Genomic DNA, 19,812 nt, shown 5'->3' with positions numbered 1-19,812 from the left:
CTGTCAATGCTCCTTCATGCACCAGCCAGAGGAGGTAACCAGAGAGCAAGACGAGGGGCCCTGGCCGGCTCCTGCTGAAGTCAGAGACCAAACGGGGTCCATGGGAGGGAAGTGGTTAAGACACTTGTCTGTGACACAGGAGATCTGGGCTCAGTTCCTGGCTCTGCCCCAGACACTGCCCCCCGCCCCGATCTTGGGTAAGTCTCTCAGTCTGTCTGTGCCTCAGTTCCCATTGTTGAGACCATAAGCTCTCCAGGGACTGTCCCTTACTGAGTGTCCATCCAGCAAGGGGCCCTGAGCTAGGCTGGAGCCTCCCGGTGGTAACAAAAATGTGTTCGCTCTCCCACAATGGGAGGGGATAGTGAGGGGCTGGGTTCAGATCCCCTCCAGGTCTGTCTGTCTCACATGTGCGGCCAAACCCGAGAGAGATGAGGCTTGATTTCTGGTGCAAGGGAAATAACTGAGACTGGGCCACATTGCGAATGGACCCCACTGAGGTCAGGGCACAAGCAGGCCTGCTTCCTTCATTCAGAAAGCCTCCCTTGTGACTAACGGGGTCTCTTGGTTTCTCTCCAGCAGCCATGGGAGAGATTGTTACACCAAGGTGGCTCTTCCTCTCTTTGAAAACATCACCATCATCCAACAGCCTGTGAACCTCGCTGGCTTGGCTGCAGAGTATGCAGAAAAAGCAACTCAGTTCATCCAGCGCGCAAGGTAAGGCTGCTCCCCAAGACACCCCTTTGCAGCTCTCTCTCTGCGGAGTTTGGGGCAATGTCCAAATATTGGTAGCATCCTGCTACTGCTACCAGTTACTCTGTTAGCTCAAGTGGCCGAGGTCTGCAGGGTCGGTCTAAACATCCGAACCCTGCTGACGGCCTGCGGAGCGGTAAGTAAGATTTCACATGGTGGAACTGCAGTTTTTGTAGTTCACTTTTTTAAACCCCTAGGTAATTGCACACGAAAAACAAAATTAAAATAACGTTATGGTTGCAAAGTCAAGCACTCATAGGTTAGGATATGCCCAAAATAGGATTGTCTGTGCAACCTTAATTTGATCCCCTTGTGCATGTGCATTATGATACAGTCTTTAATAACACGGTCACATACTAATTTTTTCCCTCAGGATCCTTCCTCATTCAGTGCCCAGGGTGGACACTGCTCTGGGGATGGATCAGGGCTGTGTAGGGAAGCAGACTGTCCGGTGTTGGACCCCTGCCTCGTTGGTAGCAGAAGTTGGAAGGTGTGTAGCGAATGAGGCATATTGTAGGAAGAGAAAAAATAGTCTCATGATTAATGTAGCTGAACGTTGCCCTGGAGAACTGGATTCTATCCCTGCCTCTGCTACAGAGTTCCTGTGTGATGCTGGGCAAGCCGCTCACACCAGACTTTTCATAGGCGGTCACTAACCGTGTGTTCCTCATTTTATGGCTGGCGGACTTGAGAGCCTGTGAAAATAAATTGTGTAATGCATGGGAAGCATTCACATACTCTAGAAGAGCCCATTATTGATGCTATCTTCAGAGCAGGGTTTGAACGGCGTTCAGTAAATGAGCCATATGGAGCGATGCGGATAAAATAAAATATTGAATAACTGCTCAGTCCGGGGGCACTGTCCATCCTGTGCACTGACCGAGGCAGGGGTCCGGTGGAAAAAATAGTGTGTGACCACGTAATTAAAGCCTGTATCATTATGCGTATGCACAAGGGGCTTGAATTAAGCTTGCCTAGGCAATCTGAATTCTGGCATTTCCTAACTTTAGAGTCTTTGACTTGGCAACTGTAATATTCTTTTAATAGAGTTGTTGTTACTCCCGAGGGAATTCTGTGCCAGAAAATTAAAAATTATGCGAACAATATTTTAAAATTCTGCAACATTCTGCAAATTGTATTTGTCAGTAAATAACTGTGGCTCCAGCATGGCAGTGGGGAGCACAGGCCACTGGCTGCATTGAGGTGGGAGATCACCCTGAAGCCCCCACCTCCCCCAGTACTCAGCAGTGAGGCTGCACCTGACCCTGACACAGTGCAAGGGCTGGGCCTGCCCCAGAAACACCCCGGGGCCCTGTCCCTCTGCATCAGGTGCACCAGGTGTGGGTGGGCCGGCTCAGCCCAGCAGGATCCAAGTGTGGAGGGGCTTAGTGTGGGGGGGATCCAGGTGTGGGGTGAGAGGTTTTTGTGTGGGGCAGTCTGGATGCAGGCGGCTCAGTGGGAGATCTGGATGAACAGGGGCTCGTTGGGGGGTTCTGGGTGCAGGGGCAGTGGGACTCTGCTGGGGATCCAGGTGAAGGTGGATGGGACTCAGCAGAGGGGGGTCTGGGGAGATGGAGCTCGGTGGGGGGGTCTGGCTGTGGGGGGGTCCAAGTGCTGGAAGAGTGTGGCTAGATGGGGTGAGGGTCCAGGTGCAGCTGGTTGGGGATCAGTGGGGTGGGGGGGCTCGGCGGGAGGGTCCAGGTGTAGGGGGTTAGGGCTTGTCAGGGTGCAGGTTTGATGGGCCTTCTTAAGGGGGGAGCCCCAGCTGCTGCCGAGAGGATGCCACATGCCGGGCTCCTACTTCCCCCTTCGATTCCCCTATCCCCCTTCTTCCCCATCTCATCCCACTGCCCCATGCCCCACCCCCCTCCCTTCACGCCCACATTCCCCTCCCCCTGCCCTATTCCACCCCCTTTCCTTCCCCACCACCCCGTCACCCCCCTTCCCTCCTGGCACTCACTGTTGCCCAGGAAACGGGAAGGCTCCCAGCACACAGAAGGGAAGCACGACTGGCTCTAGGACCCAGGAGGTGGTGTTCAGCTGCAGAGTCAGCAGCGCCTAGAGGCAGCCTCCTTCAGGTGGGCAGCTCTGCGCTCGCAGAGATGGTGGGAGGGAGGGGCATGTAACCCCATGTGCCCCCCCCCATGCCTCACCTCTGTTTGGTGGGGCAATCCCCCCCAAACTGCACCCATGGTCGCCCCCCCCCCCCTCCCCCACGTGGCTTCCCTTTGCTTCCCTGCCGTTTTCGGCAGGGAAGCACGGGAATTCTGCGGAGGTCTGTGTGCGCGCAGTCATGCAGAATCCCCCCAGGGGGATGTTGTGTGTATAATTTCCTAGGTTTTTGAAACAGCAAATGGCATCATGTGAAATCATACGGCTCCCTAGATGGGTAATCAGCAGGGTTACAATCAGATGCACGGCACAGTCCTTTGCCACTTGAGCTAACGGACTAACCGACGGCAGCAGTAGGTTGTCCTCCACTATGGGGGATGGGGCACACCCTTTGCCACCTGGTTTCGCAGCGGTTTGCTGCCAGCAGAGGAATAGTGGAGACTCAGGAATCTTGGGTTCCATTCCAGGTTCTGGAGGGGAGTTTGTTTAGTCGTCACAGACTTTGCCGTTCTGACCCAGCTTGACCCTTTCTGCCCTCTGGTATTTCTGAGAGCTGAGTTTGGCATAGCCATGGGAACTGAGTTTGCATTTCTGTTGCTGATGCCAGACTAGTTGATGATACCATCTCACTGTCCCAGAGTTAACAGGAGCGTAGCAGTGAGAGTTTGCAGGACTGGAGTCTTAGGCCCAGATCCCCAGAGGTATTTAGGATCCTAACTCTTATTGAAATATGGGAGTTAGCCACCAACGTACCTATGTGAAACTGAACCTTAGTGTGTCATCAGAGTGAGCGGACCTCCCTCTGAATATGGACAGGGAGTGGATCTGTGGAGTAGAAAATTTCTGTGGAGTCACTTTTCAAAGCACTCTTCAAGGGGGAAAAGGCGGCTAGCCATGAAAGAATGCTCTGCAGGGCTCGTAGTAAAAGTGCTGCTGTCTTCAGGGCATCTCCTGTGCAGGGGCCATGTGTGCTTACAGGTAAGATTTTTTGGAAAGGTCCAGTCTTTTAATCTGTCTTTACGTAACAGACATATTGAGGGCCAGGCTGCATTCTGAGAGCACGGGGGGCTTAGCCACACGTGCTATGAAATCAACATTAACTGGGGAAGCACAGGAAAGGGAAGGTTGTTACTGGACCAAATACTGCAGTTCTTAAGGCCCGATTCTGTTCCCCTCCCAAAATTCCCATTGGTGTCATTCAGAGTGAGGTTCTCCTCAGTTCCCACATAAGCAAAGCTCCCAGTGAGTGCAGTGCGGGTTCATAGAAATTAGAGGTGGAACGGGCCTTTGTAGAGTCCATCCTGCAGGGGCTAGCGCAGGGCTTTGTCCAGGCCAACCAACGTCAACATTCCCCTCGGGTCTCTCCAAAGAGCTGAGGGCACCTCACAGGATCAGGCCCTGAAAGACTCCTGCAAGTGGCCTGATCCCCTTAGGAGCCCAGTCCTCAGTCTGTTAGATCTCCCCACTAGGACATGGCTTAGTGAGGTCTCCCTTTTTTCACCGCACCCCTCTGCCCTCACCGCCTCCCAGGCAAGTCCCACAGCCCAGTGGAGATGCTGGGCCAGGGTCACCTATATGCTCTGACTACTTTGAGCCACTCCAGTGATCAAAGAAGCCTCATTTAACCAGCCAGGAGCGATGGGTTTACAGCTACTTTGAGGCCCTGGAGAGGAGTTCACTGGTGAAGGTGGCCCTGGGCTAAGGTGCTCTCCAGAGGAAGAGAGCTGCGCTTTTGTCCTAGTTAACAGAACCCCATTCTGAGACCCAGCAAAGGATGAGAGATGTAACAGGGGAGACTGCAGGCAGGAGAGAAGGAAGCTACCAGCAGGAGTTAACCAGACACAGCTGCCCTGCTTTCCCTCTGGGAGAAGAGCGGGCATCTCATGCATTGGGAGCCACTGATGGTGAACAGGTGGCTCCTATTCCCCCTAATTAAAGGGGCCCTCCAGAAGGAGATGGGTGGGGGAGAGAGACCAGGGGAAATGTTTATCAGGCTGGGTGAGAGAGGGGAGCAGTCTATTGCTGTGTGTTTGTGCTGGGGGGGAGGATATGTTGTTTGCAGAGCAGGCTCTGTGAAAAGGGAAGTTTTTCTTTTGAGATGCAAAAGCCTGGTGTGATTCTCAGAGTTTAATCCAGCCCAAACTGTGGGGCTTCTGCAGAGCTCTGGGTTGCAGGAGAATTCCTCTTGGGAGGAGTGATGGCTCCCAGCACTAAATAGCTGCCTCATATCTGCGATAAGGGCTGTTGTTTGTATCTGGTAGGACTCTGTTGGGGGGGGAGAGTGTGGCTGATGGAGCATCTTTTGAAAGGGGGCAGTGTATAGCGTGTGGGCTGGGTGGACCACGGGCAGGACCCAGCTCCTCCCCACAGTATCGATAGAGTCTAGAACTACAGCAGGGCTAGATTCACATAGTGTTTGAACTCCCGTCTCTCTCCCACTCAGGCATCTGTGCAGGGCTGGTGACAGCTGAACTGCAGGGTCCCATGCTGCTGCCAGTGTAAGTGAGCTTGGCTCAAGGCCCCTAAGTGGGGGGCTGAGAAGGCCCGTACCATTCACTGATCTCAGAACATAGAGTTAGGGCCTGATTCTCTGTTGCGATAAGGCCCCTTTGCCCTGCTTGGATACTATAAAGGTGCTTTAAAGATGTAAGCAGCCCCCTGAGAATCTCCCTTCAACGGGGAGCCTCCCTGGCTGGTGTGTAATTAGTGAAAGGGCTGTAAACCAGCTCTGTTTCCCAATCCCTGGCGCAGGGAGAATCATAGATTATCAGGGCTGGAAGGGACCTCAGGAGGTTCTAGTCCAGCCCGCTGCTCAAAGCAGGACCAATCCCCAACTAAATCATCCCAGCCAGGGCTTTGTCAAGCCCGACCTTAAAAACCTCTAAGGAAGGAGATTCCACCACCTCCCTAGGTAACCCATTCCAGTGCTTCACCACCCTCCTAGTGAAAAAGTGTTTCTTAATATCCAACCTAGACCTCCCCCACTGTAACTTGAGACCATTGCTCCTTGTTCTGTCATCTGCCACCACTGAAAACAGTCTAGATCCATCCCCTTTGGATCCCCCTTTCAGGTAGTTGAAAGCAGCTATCAAATCTCCCCTCACTTTTCTCTTCTGCAGACTAAAGAATCCCAGTTCCCTCAGCCTCTCCTCATAAGTCATGTGCTCCAGCCCCCTGATCATTTTTGTTGAATGTCAGGGATGTAGCTAGAGTATGCTGCTCTGTGGCTGGAATACATTACGCTATGGCTTATCTCTGCTTCACAGGGGCCATGGGAAACAGAACATGAGTTGGAGCAGCCCTGGGACTGCTCTAGCTTATATCCGAGGCCAGACAGGACTCTGCGTGGCCCCCGGATATGGAGTATGTAAAGGTGGCTTAAAGCTATCCCTTGGGGCAGCCCACTCCATACCCGTGAGTAACTGAGAATCAGGCCCAGAGTTTTCTGAGAAGAAGAGGGGGATTTTTGATCCTTTGACACTCACATAAGAAGAACCAAAACAGGACTTAGAAATGACATCCCACTTCCTGACCTGAGCTTGGAAAACCAAACTGAGCAATTCCCAGCATCACCAGGCCTTTAACAGGGGGCAAGGACATGAGGAGCAAACTCCAGATTATCAGAGCTGTTGGAGTGCAAGAGCAAGCCCAGCTTGTCAGGGGTTAAATGCTATATTTGGGGGGCATTTAAGCTCTGCCCATGGACTGTGCTTTTGAAATCACTTGTTTGCTGTCAAGCTGACAGCCCTTGAGAAGGGAACTTTTTTCTTCTCCCTTCAGCTGGGACAGCGTACTGGGATGTGGGAAGATTGATGATGTAGACGAAAAGGATACCAGTGTCTGCTGGGACAGATATATATATATTTAGCAGCGTATTGTCTAGCCAGCCAAGATCAATGGATGCAGAGGTGTCTTCAGTGGCCTAGTAGTTTGCAAAACACATGATTGAAATGTGAATTTGGGGTTCACATTCCTTTGCTTCTTTCTGAAAAATGATCTAGGAGCGATGCTAGAGAGTGCACTCTCCTTGAAAGCATTTGCACTGGTCTTTGAAATCATTCCTTGCCCTGGCAGCTCACAGGGTCGTAGATCTAGAAAACCACATCCTTCTGATTACCATCTTGGTTTTTCTCCTTCCTTACTCCAGTTGCTAAAATCATTTGCAACTCCTAGTTCATAGCCTACATGCTATTCACAGATAAAACAGGAGTGACCAGGAGCATGGCTGTGTCCCGAGCCGAGTGTAAAACCAGCCTCTCTTCCCAGGCTTTCCCATGACCGCACTCTCCATCCCATCAGCTCAGTCCCCAAACACAAACTGCAGCCCTGCTTCGTGGTGCCTGCTGGGGAAAAGAGAGGGAAAGCCAGCATCTCTTCTGTAATGGGAGGGGCTCAGGTATGATAGCGACAGAAGCCGGAGAGGTACCTAGATCAGAGTCACTTCCACTTTGCTGGGTCTGGATGTGCCCAAGCTGTAGGACAGTGGAGGGTCTGACCCTAAAGCTTTATACCATTTTAAGTGGGATAAAACATTGGCTTCTAATGCTGGTGGTTCTGGTGACAGTGGCAGCTGAACTCATATTTGGAATTCAAGCAGAAACCCCCCCTCCATCCAGATGGATTGTAATTTGGATGCTGTGACTTTAAGGTCCACTTTGAAATGAAATGAATGGAGATATCCCATCTCCTAGAACTGGAAGGGCCCTTGAAAGGTCATTGAGTCCAGCCCCCTGCCTTCACTAGCAGGACCAGGTACTGATTTTGCCCCAGATCCCCAAGTGGCCCCCTCAAGGATTGAACTCACAACCCTGGGTTTAGCAGGCCAATGCTCAAACCATTGAGCTATCCCTCCCCCCTTTATCCTGGCTTGTTAGGGTTAAGGTAACAGAAAGCCAGGCTTCCTCCATTTCCTAAGGTATTTAGAGCGTTTCTTTCTTGCCGTGGTGACTTGTGAGAAACTAAGCCTTAAAACCAGCACTGACCCAGGACTGACTATCGCAAGTCCCAAGGCAAAGATCAGAGTCGCTCCCGGTTCCTATTGTCCATCAGTTTTCCACTGTCACTTTTACAGACCAGCTTTCTGCATGGTGTGAGGCTGGGCAGATGCTAAGTAGTCATCAAACAGACACGGCTGCAGAGCCTAATTCAAAAGAGCACTCGAGTGCGGAGTTCAGCTGTGTGTGGCAGATCTCATCTTTCTCCCACTGAACCAAAGGGAGTCTGGCCATTGACTTCAGTCAGAGCAGGGTGTGGCCTTCTACAGGGATTGGAAAGGGGATTTATGCCACGTGCAGCTAGCCCCTTTCTGTGTAGTGAGACCCAGAGCGTTCTGGTCCTGGTAGCATGGGCTGGCCCTGAATCTGATTCTCTTCATACCGGATCAGCTGCTGGGGCAGGATTAAACACCCCTGAGTCAGAGCTGGAGGCTAGGTTCCTCTGTATCCTGCCAGGGCACGAGGAGAAAGCAAATCTGTGTCCCAGAAGCTATGGAACTGCTGGCTGCAGTTGATACTGCCCCACAAGCTGCCAGTGTCTCTGGGGATGAAAAAGGGGATCCTAAAACCATCCCACTGCCCTTGAACAAGCTGACATGGCTGGCGTCCTATTGATGTGCACCAAGAAGAGCCTGTCGGTTCAGCGCTAGGCCTGCCTCACTCGTCAGTGACAAACTCTGAGCCTGAACTCTGACCAGCCTCAGATTGTGTTATCTAAACCAGGGAGTGGTGGTATTGACGCACCTTAAACCTGTATTTTCCAGGGCAGTTTCTGCCCTGAGTTACCTCTGTGCTAATCTGTTTTTTATCTATCACCTTGGTACCCAGCCCTCATTGGAATCCTGGCGTGAGAGTAACTAGAATCTGCTACAGTACTGGTCTTGCCTTGTATCTGCACCCATTTAGGAGCACAGATACCACAAACTGGGGCTTGCTTGTGCACGTACTTAACCCCCAGCTGGTTCACATGCATCGGGGGGCCTGTGCAAAAACATGGGTGCCCTTGGGAAGGCTTGTCCCTGAATTGCTGCCCTGATCCCATGTGACTGTTTTAGAAGCAGCTGCACTGTGCATGGTCATACACACGCAGGGTTAACAGAAAAGCTTTTAAAGCAATTTCTAGCTATTTGGGGGAAATGTTTCACTATCTGCTGAGAACTGGATTAAACAGGTTGCTGTTCACGGAGGCAGAGTCCAGTTTGGCTGCTGCTGCTTAACTGTTGAATAGTTTAGTTTGCTATAGTTCTTCTTTGCCTGACTCTCTCACATTGCTAGACAATGACAGAACACGAGGTGCATCTGCTATACTTTGTTTAGCTAGATGTGTCAAGGCTGAGCAGCTCAAGGCAGTGAGATTCATCCAGGGACACAGAACCAAGGGAACGTGAGGTACAAAATCAAAGGATTTTATTCTAAAAGCCCCACCCATGAGTTATGGATTAAACGATATAAGTTTTATATATATATTTTTTTGCAGAATCATCATGGAGTGTGGATGCAAAAGGCAACCAGGATTCACAGCTGAGTGGACTGGGGATGAATCCGGTTATTTCTGGATTTCTTCCCCACCTCCTATTAGAAACATTGTACTCCTGCTGTTTGGGCCAGATCCAAACATGCTCCCTCATGCAAAACTCCCATTGCAATCAGCGGGCCAAATTATTAACATTATTATGTGTGTTGAGGTAACACCTAGAAGCCCCAGACCTGGGTGCCATTGTGCAAGGCACTGTACAAACACAGAACAAAAAGATCTGCTCCTAAGATCTTGATTTACTTCCACCACTTCCCTAGATATGAAGTCAAGGGAACCATGAACATACTTTTTGCTGAAAGGGTGAATAGTTTCGGGTGAAATTTTGCTGCAGTGTTGTCCCTGGGTTTGCAGAGATTGGCTTGAGACAGACTCTAGAAAAGCATTCAGAAAACGGGGTCCTATTGAGTAGAGTGTCCAGGTGTGGGTGTGTGAAAATGGTGGTATTCTCCTCAAATTCAATTTAGACCCCGCTCAGAGTAGCTGGGCTGGGTCTGTGAAAACGATTGGCACTGAAGCAGTTAACAACGCTGATGCTGAAATTGTCCTTACTTAACGTTTTAAAGGTTGATACCCTGTTGAAATAAAGGGACAGTTCCTATCTTTCCCCTGAGCTTTTGTTTCAGACTCTCTGCAATCTCAGGTTGCATCACACCACATAGAGAAAGTGATTTTTCCCCCCACAGCAGTAATGGCTAGAAACATACATGCATATTTTAATTAAAGCTAAATTTTGTACAGGAATGTAACAGCCCAGCAACTAAGTGCAATAGGGTGTGACACTTTGGCTGGCTCCAGCTAGGCTGTGGAATAAAAAGGCTATTCAGGGAGCTTTAGGATTGACTGATGTTTTTGCTCGATGTGGGAGACATCCTCTAGGCAAAGGAAGGAAACATAGGCCGCAGAGTCGAAATGTGCTCTGCTGGAATCATGGTAGCATCGTAATTCTTTTAAAATTTGATCAGGCTGCAATGATAAGACCCTGGTTCGGCAGCAGACTTGCAGGGCTGGGAATTAGCGAGGCAGACTGCAGTGTCCTTCGGTGACTTCCAGCCCTTTGTTTGACGCGTGCGCGCACACACACGCGTCACTGGGATGACCCAGTTCCTCCCGATCACTTGTCATCCCATCCTTCCCTTCACAGGGCCCTGCGGAAGAGCGGGCCTCTTTTGAGGAGATAAATATAGCCCGTAAACAAGAAAACAGGATGTGTCCACGGGTGATTTAAAAACAAAATTCAAGGGGGGACGATCAGCAGCCCTCCGGTTTGTTCAATAACAGGATCCTTCTCTAAACATGCCTGGTGAAAAGTTGAATGCCCGCAGTTTGCAGTTCTGAGACACCACTGTGCAGCCGACGTGGTTGTTTCCCTCTGTTTTAATCCTTTTAAATTACTTCCTGATGCAGTGGGGTCCGGATCTTACCTTGGATTTCTGCAGGGGAATGAAAACAAAGGGAAAAACAGTAGATCGCAAAGCACGTGGCAGTCCCGGTCGTACAGATGGGAAACTGAGGCACAGAGAGGCCAATGACTTGCTTATGGTGACACAGGGAGTCTGGGGTGAAGCAGGAAGTTGAACCTGGGGCTCCCAAGTCTTACGCTCGTGGCCTAACCTCGTTATCATCCTCCTTCTTAGGTGGCCCCAGAATCTCTTGAAGGGGAGGAGAGTTGAGCCTCCCTTCAAAACTCTGTAATTCCCCTCACCCTTAACTCTGCAGGCTTGGGGTCTGGTGGGGTTGGGGGGCAGAGCCGTGGGTATTCCCGCTGAGGCTGAGGTTCGCGGGGTCCTGGTGACAGAACGGCCCTCTCCTACGCAGGACTGACCATTGGAGGGAAAACTCCCACCATCACCCTAGCATGGTACAGCTCCACCAAGCGGGGGCGCTAGTGTGCAGCATCAGCCCCCATGCCGCCTAGGCTTGCTCAGAGCAGGGTAAGAGGATGTGGAGGTAGGAACAGCAGTGCCTGGCCTAGGCTAGCACTCCCGCTCTAGCTAACGCTGATAGAGCTCCGGGAGCTGCAGCCAGAGACTTCCCTCAGATTGTCTGTGCTGGCAAGGCCCTCGCTGTGGCCCCTTTGGGTCAGGTTTGTGGCATGTTGACGGGGACGGTGGAGGAAGCTTGCCTTGCGGCTGCTGAACCTGTTCTCTGGATCGCTGGGGACTGCAGGCAGCCAGGAAGGAGAACTAGGCCTGGAAGGCAGCCAAGCAGCGAGTGCATCTGACTGCCAAGAAATGAGCTTAGGAAGTGAAATCGGGGCGAGAAAACAGCCCCCGCGCTCCCGGGTTCCTCAGGCTGGGCCAGGAGCGGTGGTGGATGCAGCGGGCGCTTAGCAACTGGGGGAAAAGCAAATAAAATTCTGGGATACGTGAACAGCGCCAGGGAAAAACTGACTCTCGCCCAGTGACAGGAAAGAATGAGGCTGGGCTTGGGACTTCGTGCAGCTGCTCGACTCCAGGGCAGGTGCCGAGGCTGCTTGAACCCACCTGGGAGGCAGGTTTGCTGGTCTCTTCCTTGTGCTTCGCCTCTCACGTAGATTTTATCTGCAGAAAAGCCAGTGACCCTTTTACATCCCTCCCCCTCCCAGTCTGCTTATGTTGAAGGTGGGAGGGCAGGCGGGACTGATCCAGCCAGGGTCAGAAGCTGGCGTCTGAAGCGTGAATCCAGGCGTGCAGCCCCTGCTACACCTTCCCAGAGGCAGGTGCAGAAAGGTGGGTGAGGCCGACCCTCTGCCCTGGCCCTGTTTGGGAATCCAACGCTGCTGTCTGTGCTAGGCGCCCTCAGTCTCTGGTGCTCTGCTTGGGCCCTGCCCCATGGCATGAGAGAAAGTCTGCTTCCCCTCCATGCACCTACAGGCTGGGTGCTCGCCAGCCCTTATAAACGGGTCCTCCTCCTGGGCGTCACTGCCTGCCATGTTTATTACTGCGCCAACCGTAGCCTGCGCTTGCTCTGATTATTGGCCCTAGGCGAGTGGGGAGATTTACAGGCCTGGGGGGTGAATTACCTGACAGCTGACTGGGTGACTTTGGACTTAGCAATTTGCCTAGAACTGCCTTTGGACCGAAGGACTGGAGATGAGGGGGAGAGCCTGGCCTCTGGATAAGAAAGAGATGCTGCCTGGGGTAGCGTGTGTACTAAACCTGAGGTAGAGAGACCCCTCTGTATCACGTCTCCTATCTCGTTTGCTTGTTCCTGCAGGGGAGGGACAGATCCTGTTTCCTTCATGTGACTTCTCCTGTTAGCCCCCAGCTCCCTGTCCTATGCTCCAAGCACTTCTCCTCCCTCGCAGGGGTCCAGCACCGCCGTGCCCTGGTGCAGGCTGGATTCCCAGCTCGGAGCTCTCTCCTCCCAAGCTGCAGGTGCTGAGAGTCCTGGGAGCAAGGTGCTGAGCTCCAGGATGAGGGGCTGTGTGCGTGGTAGAAAGGGCTAAGAGTGTCGTCTTTGATTTGCCACAGCAGGTTCTGTCTAACCTTCCTCAGCTGCGAAAACGGAGGCCCATGAGGTGAAGCCACAAGGCTCCAGCTGAGTTCAAGGCCCCATTGTGCTAGGCGCTGTACAAACTCAGAGTGAGCTAGTCTCTCCCCCAGGGAGCTCACAATGGTAATAGGTAAGGCAGGCGGACGGTGGGAGGGGGAAGGGAGGCACCCAGCAGTGAAGTGACTTGCCCAAGGGTCCCCGGTGTATCTGTGACAGAGCCAGAATCGACACCAGATCTCCTGGGTAAAAGTGCAGTGCCCCACCCACTGGTGGTCTTCTGTAAAAGTTCCTTCCGCATTAGAGACTGTGGAAAACCTTTCCCCCTGGCCTGGCTGCCCAGGCTCTCCCCCCCCTCCCCCCGCCTCACACCTTTCTCATAACCAGCGTGCTAAACACATTTCCCATGTTTCCTGTCTAGTGAAAGTGGACGCCCGTTCTTCCTATACCTAGCGCTGGCCCATATGCACGTGCCCTTGGTCCTCGCTCAGCCTCCCTCCAGCTCCTCGTTCCCTGAGCCATACCGAGCCAGCCTGAGGGAGATGGATGCCCTGGTGGGACGGATAAAGGACAAAGTTGACGGCTGCGGGAAGGAAAACACATTCCTTTGGTTCACAGGTGAAGCAATAAAACCAGCTGCAGTAACAGCAGAGCATCTCGATAACTGACATTTACATACTGCTGGGATCCGCAGGCAAGGCGAGGGGTGAGCGGGAGCCACGTGCAAATGGGACGCTGTCTTAGGGACAGCCCTAGCATTGTGTTAGGGCTGAAGTGGGGCTTAATTTGGGAGAGAGGAGGACTTGTTCACAGCCTCTGCACAGGGGGTTGAATCTCATCTTCCATGAACTCTGCTCCTTTGTATTCATCTGCGCTAAACAGTATTAAAGCCACAGGCCAACCTCTGCTCTCAGTTATTCTGGTGTGAACTGGGAGCTGCGGCACCGGGGTCAGTGGAGTTTCACCGGTGTAACCGAGAGCAGGATCTCTACGGGTTGTGTTTCTTCCATTCCTATTATCCTGCCTGTCTCACGTTCCCCTGCCATTTTTGTTGAGTCCCCTTCCCTGGCCCTTCTGTCGAGCAAGGCGAACCAGCGTAGGACAGCCCTGTGTAAGCCAGAATATCGGGGGGCGACAACAGGGGTGGGGAATAAACCCCTCCTGGCCAAGTGGGCTTTCAGGGAGATGGGGAGCAATGGACAAGAGGAGCTGCAGGCACAATATGGACTGAGGAGGTTTGGTCGGTTGCATGCCCAGAGCAATACTCAAAGCTGGATTGTGGAAAATGCTGAATGGTGCCTGGCCTCAGGTGAGACCCAGGAGACACCACTGAGAGCGACACGGTTACTCTGAGGAACTGGCTCTCAGGCCCACCCTGAAACTTGGGGGACTCCTCTCCCCTTTAAAATTGGGGGTGTGGGGAATGGGGGCCAGGATCCCCAGAGAGTTTCCTCTGGATTCTCCTGTTGGTCAGGACCTGCCTGAGGTGCTGGTCCACTGGCACTCAGATACCGTGCAGATGGGGGGCTGTAAATTTGCCAGGATAGGTCAGACTCACCCGCCTTGGGGGTTGCTAGGGAGGCTGGACTCCCCCACCTGCTTTATAGGCAGGGTTTGGGCCTCACAGGCCTGTGCTGCTCTGTCAGACTCGGCGACGATCCCTTCTGTCAGGCAACTTGTTTTCCAACCGTCTCCACACCCCCCGCCCTCCCCAGGCTGCCCCACTTCAGGCGGGCGGATGAACCTGGACATCCGTGTCTACAAATTAAACCTCAAATCCCCGTTAATTAAAAAACCCAAATCCGCTCTTGCTGAGACGCCTCCCTAATGAGGATGTCTTGCTTCACTGCCATTCCGATGACAGGAACAGCTCTGCGGCTCATTAACGCCAAATTGCTCTTGTCCCCCCTCCCCCGTCTTAGACTCAGTCTCCTGAGTGGAAGTTCAGCCCCCTTGAGAAAACATGGCCCTGTTATTTGGAAATAACCTCCATTGTCAGCCGTTCAGTCAGTCCTCATTCAAGCGCCTGCCGAGGTAAAAAGCCGTCAGGTGCTGCAGAGGAGGAGAGCAGGGGATTGGTTGCCTCTTTAAAGGGCCTATGAGCTCCCCCATGGGGAGAAAATATCATCCGCAGCAGCTCCCCACTTCCCCCCAAACATCAGGGGGCTCTGTCCACCCACATTGAGAGAGGCCACCAGACAATCTGCTCCGTGGAAGCTGTGTGAGATTGGGCCATCCTCACTCAGTTTCCCAGGTGAAAATCAAAGTAACGCTTCGTTTTGATGGAGCTGATCCGAGTTTATGTCCTAGGGACGGAGGCTAGCTTCTCTCCCATGGTCTTCATGGTCTGACTCGTTCGCTGTGTTTCAGTCCAACTTGTCTGTGTCAGGCTGTTACTCACTAAGATGTTTCTCTCTCCTCCAGGAGACAACGGCCCTTGGGCTCAGAAGTGCGAGCTTGCAGGGAGCGTGGGCCCGTTCTCCGGGGCATGGCAAAGGCAACGAGGTAAACGATGAGGCTGCTCGCAAAGCTGTTAGCATCTTGGTAGCCATCACATGTGACCTGCTGGGAGCTGGGAGGGACCTGCTCCTGGAAGGCCCTTGTTCAAATCTGGCCACCAAGCAGAAGGGAGAGATAGGACACTTCCCTGCCTCTGGCAGAGTTCACTACCAGCTGTCTGGCTACTGCTGCACCAGCTCTGCCATGGATTGATTTACCTGCGGAGCTCCAATTTCTGAAGAGCAAATTTCTTGCCTTTAGAATGGACCAGCTAGTACTAAATGGCAGGTGTTTCCCCAAAATGTCACGGGGCATCTGGCTGAATTAAGGCTGGGGCCCTGGACACATGCCCATGGAGCCTCCTGGTCCCTCCCCCATGCATGGCCCTACCCCTTCTTATGGAAGCAGCAGCCTTCAGATGACTGGAGAAGTTTGCGCCTCTTGGAGCTATTGGTCTTAGGCTGTCTGCAGACTCAGGCAGGTATTGTTCACACATGGCTCATCTTTCAAGCTTTTCTCTTGTTGCACAATAGTTACAAACATAATTTTTTAACTGACAGCCCCTAGGTCTGGGCCTATAGTGTGATATACTTTAGCTTCTAGAGAGATATAAAACTATAATCTGGCCCTGACGGAGAAGGATGCTGTGAGATGCATATAAAAGGTCTTCAAGTCCACCCAGCTCTTGAGAAAAGAACAGGAGTACTTGTGGCACCTTAGAGACTAACACATTTATTTGAGCATAAGCTTTCGTGGGCTACAGCTTATGCTCAAATAAATGTGTTAATCTCTAAGGTGCCACAAGTACTCCTGTTCTTTTTGCGGATACAGACTAACACGGCTGCTACTCTGAAGCCAGCTCTTGAGGTGACCCAAGCTGAGACCTGGGCTCTGACTGTGCTGAGAATTAATTTAGAGCTTGGATTTTAATGTCCTGGAAGTGCTGAATTCCCACTGACTTCCGTAGGGGTTCAGGGTGCTCTGTGTTTCTGGAAATCAGGCCTGTAAGTGTGTGTCCTTGTAAGCCCTAAAATCTAACTGTACGGAGGTGGGGTTTTAGTATTTGCTGTCTCCAGCGGAGCCATCTGTGTGGTGGCTTTGATTATTTACACGCAAGCAGCCCAAAGTCTCCAGCATGACTCAGGCTTTTCCCGCTTCTGCTTGTGTTACGCACTGTGAATGTGTGTCGGGTTACATTTCCCCATTTGCTCCAGGACGGAAGGGGAGGGGGCAGCGGAGGGAGGCAGCATCTCTTTCCTCATCTGTTTCCTGACATCTTCCAAATATAGTAGAGGTCCGGAGGAAACTGATGTGGGATTCCGAGAAAAGGTGGCTGTGGGGCTGGCCAGCCAAACAAGGGGTACTCCCTTTTCCTGGCATCTTTTTGCAATTCTTGCTTGGTTATTTTTTTATACTTTTTTTTTCTCTCCCCTTCTCCACCTCCCAAAAATCAGCAAATCGGGATTGTATTCTCTTCTGACCTAATAAAAAAATAAATCTTTAGCAACAACCCAACACACCTATGAGCAACCAAGCCTATGATAACAACAGGCAGCCTAGCACCCACTCGCAACGCTACAAGAACAAACCAGGGCTAGCAACTCACTGCTCATAGACAACCCTACAGATCAGACCTCACAGAAAGGGGAGAAAGTCCATAAGGATATAGAAACACCTGTCAGGAGCAGTGATTTTTAAAATCCCTCTAGGTTCCTTCTTAAACTTAATGCAAAAAACGAATATTTACAGATATTTCCAAGTGCCTCTCATATCTTTGTTCTATAGCATCTCAATCCTATAGGTGCTGATCTCTATTCTATTGCCTCAGGTCTCTTTTGTGGTCTTATGCATGTGGTTTGCCTATCCGGACAACCCCAGAGTATGTGATCTGTCTGCCTGTTTTAGACTGCCGCCCATCACTGCAATACCTGAGCACCTACCATATAAAATCAGTCCCTGCTGGACTTCATGGTGTCTCTGCTACTTCTCCCTCTTTGGGCTCAAATCTCTGCTTGGGAGAGGGTGTTTGTGGGATTTTTTTGGGTAGAGGTTTAGGGGAACCAGGGAGGCTGTCCGTGTTGTGAGTGTCATTCCTGTGGTGACAAGGCTTTTTATATGGGTTGGGTGAGGCCTGAAACTAGCTGGCGAGTTTACAAAAGAACATTGGTTATTAATGAAAGCACTTTTCAAGCAACTTGGCTTTTCCTTAGGCCCTGATCCAAATCCCAGGAGTTTTTCTAGGGACTTTGATGGGCTTTAGATTAGGCCCTTCCTGAGGGAGAATAGCAATACTGCAGTCTTGGCTTTTTCCCACCCTCTTCGTGAGCTCTGCACAGCAGAATAAAAACTTTGCCTCTCCTCTGCAGCAGCCCCCAAACCTGTCTCCCCATCTCTGGCTGGTTGGACCCTTAGCTGTTACACCCTGGAAGGGCTGGTACTGTAAGGAACCCTGATGTGTCCAAGGCGATGCAGTTGACACGAGGAGGCGCTGGAGGTGTGTTGAATTTGCCATGGAAGGAAGCAGCAGACCCACCATCACCCCTCCCAGGCATATGGGGACGGTGTCCCCCGGCACGGTTCCCTCTGTTTTGTACCTCGCCTGGGAGTCGCACTGAAAGGGGGAGCAGTGCCGTTTCCCCGCTGGAAACGTCCTAGTTTTTGACCTATTGTTGGGATGGATTTGTTATTACTTGCAAGAGAATGTTCTGTACTATCTGGTGTCAAGTTTTTGTAGAAAGCATTGGCCTTTGTAATTTGATGGCATCACACAATTGTGCAACCTTTATCACTGAGAAAAATCCATGTGGATTTTTTTGTTTTGTTTTGCTTCAGCGTAGTGTTTACTACTGAAAAGGTCACCCTGAGCTTGTCAAAAGGCTGCTCTGGCTTCCTGTGTAACTAAACACACCCCAGTACGTGGTATAGGTAGCACAGCTAGTGAATATTCCTTTGACTCTCTCTTGCTGCCGGCTATGAGTCATTATGGGTTTGTATACGAATCACTTGACCTTACTGTGTCTCAGTTAACCCAGCTGTAACTTGGTACAAGCGAAACCTTATTTAAAAAATACAAGGGCCTCTTTTTATTTGGACTATGGACGGTCAAATTAAAAATCTGGGACAGAGGCTGATTTAAGCCATAGATGACTGTACATAGCACATAGTTTCATATTTGAGGTCCTTCAGAACTCTTGGGTGATACCATCTGGTCCTGGTGACTTATTTAGGCTAGAGCTCTAACCACTGGATTATATTTCCTCCCTGGCTAGAGGTAGACCCAGGTTTGTTGGGAAATGAACTAGTGGGTAATTAAGAGTAGGGGAAATTGTTTGTGATGTGGTCAGAAGGGAGTTAGTTTAAAGGTGCAGGCCTGGCAGGTATGTGTTTGTATGTATATTTCAGCAATCTGGAGGGTGCAGCTTTCATGTACTGGAGTTGTTTCCAGTTGGTACTGTACAAACACACGCATGTACACCCCGCCCCTGTAGCCAGCCCATGAGGCCTGCACATAGAAACAAAACCAAATCAGCAGTAACCGCAAGCTAAACATTTCTCTGTGTGTTAGATTCTCACACAAATCAAAGGCGTATGGAAATAGTGTTCCCCAGCTACATGTCTTGTGAAACCAGCTCTGCGATTTTTCTATTGCTCATCAAAACAGATGAGAAGTAAAAGGTACTGTTAGGAACTTTAGTCTGGAGGGGACCTCCGGGTCATCGAATCCATTTTCCAACCCCAAATCTTTGTTAAAAAGGGCAAAAGTGGGAAATCCAACTAACTTTTCTCTCTCCTCCTGCTCTAAAAAAAGAACTCTGTAAGCTTAAAACCCCCAAACGTTGGAAGGACTCAAAATGTACAGGATTAAGCCATGCATGGGTCTAGTGCTGGCCCAGGGTGAATTTCATCCTAAAGAAACTGGGGGGCTGGGAGGAAGCTACTCTTTGAATTCACTTCGCTGCAGGATTTTTTTTTTCCTGACACGGCTTCACATTTCTGATGCAATCCTCCTGCTTTGTAATTTGTTTAGTATCCGTGACTCTGAATAATTCCTTTACTTTGTATCAGGGGAGGTTTGGGTTAACAAAAAGCTCCCGTGAGAAGGGCCACTGTGAGTATACCTGTCTGTCTTCCAGGTGGGAGTGCAGCCAAGCAAACGACCTGGGAAGGGGGACATCGTGTTCCGGCGCTGGCTTATTGGCCTGGCAGGATCCCTGCAAACGTGACGAGCGCTGCACTGTTGAGGTAGGAGGACAAAACTTTTTTGTTTTCCCTAGGTGAGGTCTAATGATCTAAGCACAGGACTGGGAGCCTGCATCAGGAGGCCTGGATCTTACATAGTCTTTCTCCCAAGCAGGTAATGGGCTTTCAGGGCATGAGCTAAACTGCTGGCCTTTCTGCTTTAAACACTGGGAAGCAAACCACGATCTGTCGGCTTGGTCCTGACGGATG

The 19,812-nt window shown here is 51.3% G+C and overlaps 1 protein-coding gene across 6 annotated transcripts in view; it reads left to right on the top strand.

The window, feature by feature from the left end:
• ARSG (arylsulfatase G) overlaps positions 1 to 19,812 on the top strand; it is a 93,837-nt gene that overhangs the window by 40,708 nt on the left and 33,317 nt on the right. For 5 of the 6 annotated variants that reach the window (XM_054047184.1, XM_054047185.1, XM_054047182.1 and 2 more), the window contains exons 6-9: positions 577 to 714; positions 13,286 to 13,482; positions 15,289 to 15,369; positions 19,497 to 19,605. In XM_054047184.1, coding sequence (XP_053903159.1) covers positions 577 to 714; positions 13,286 to 13,482; positions 15,289 to 15,369; positions 19,497 to 19,605 — 525 coding nt within the window. The remainder of the gene's footprint in view (positions 1 to 576; positions 715 to 13,285; positions 13,483 to 15,288; positions 15,370 to 19,496; positions 19,606 to 19,812) is intronic. The other variant, XM_054047183.1, reaches the window with a different exon arrangement.

This window comes from Malaclemys terrapin, chromosome 13 (assembly GCF_027887155.1).
Source record: "Malaclemys terrapin pileata isolate rMalTer1 chromosome 13, rMalTer1.hap1, whole genome shotgun sequence".
Classification (NCBI taxonomy): domain Eukaryota; kingdom Metazoa; phylum Chordata; order Testudines; family Emydidae; genus Malaclemys; species Malaclemys terrapin.
Note: the sequence above shows the minus strand (reverse complement) of the source record. Positions and strands in the feature narration are given on the sequence as shown.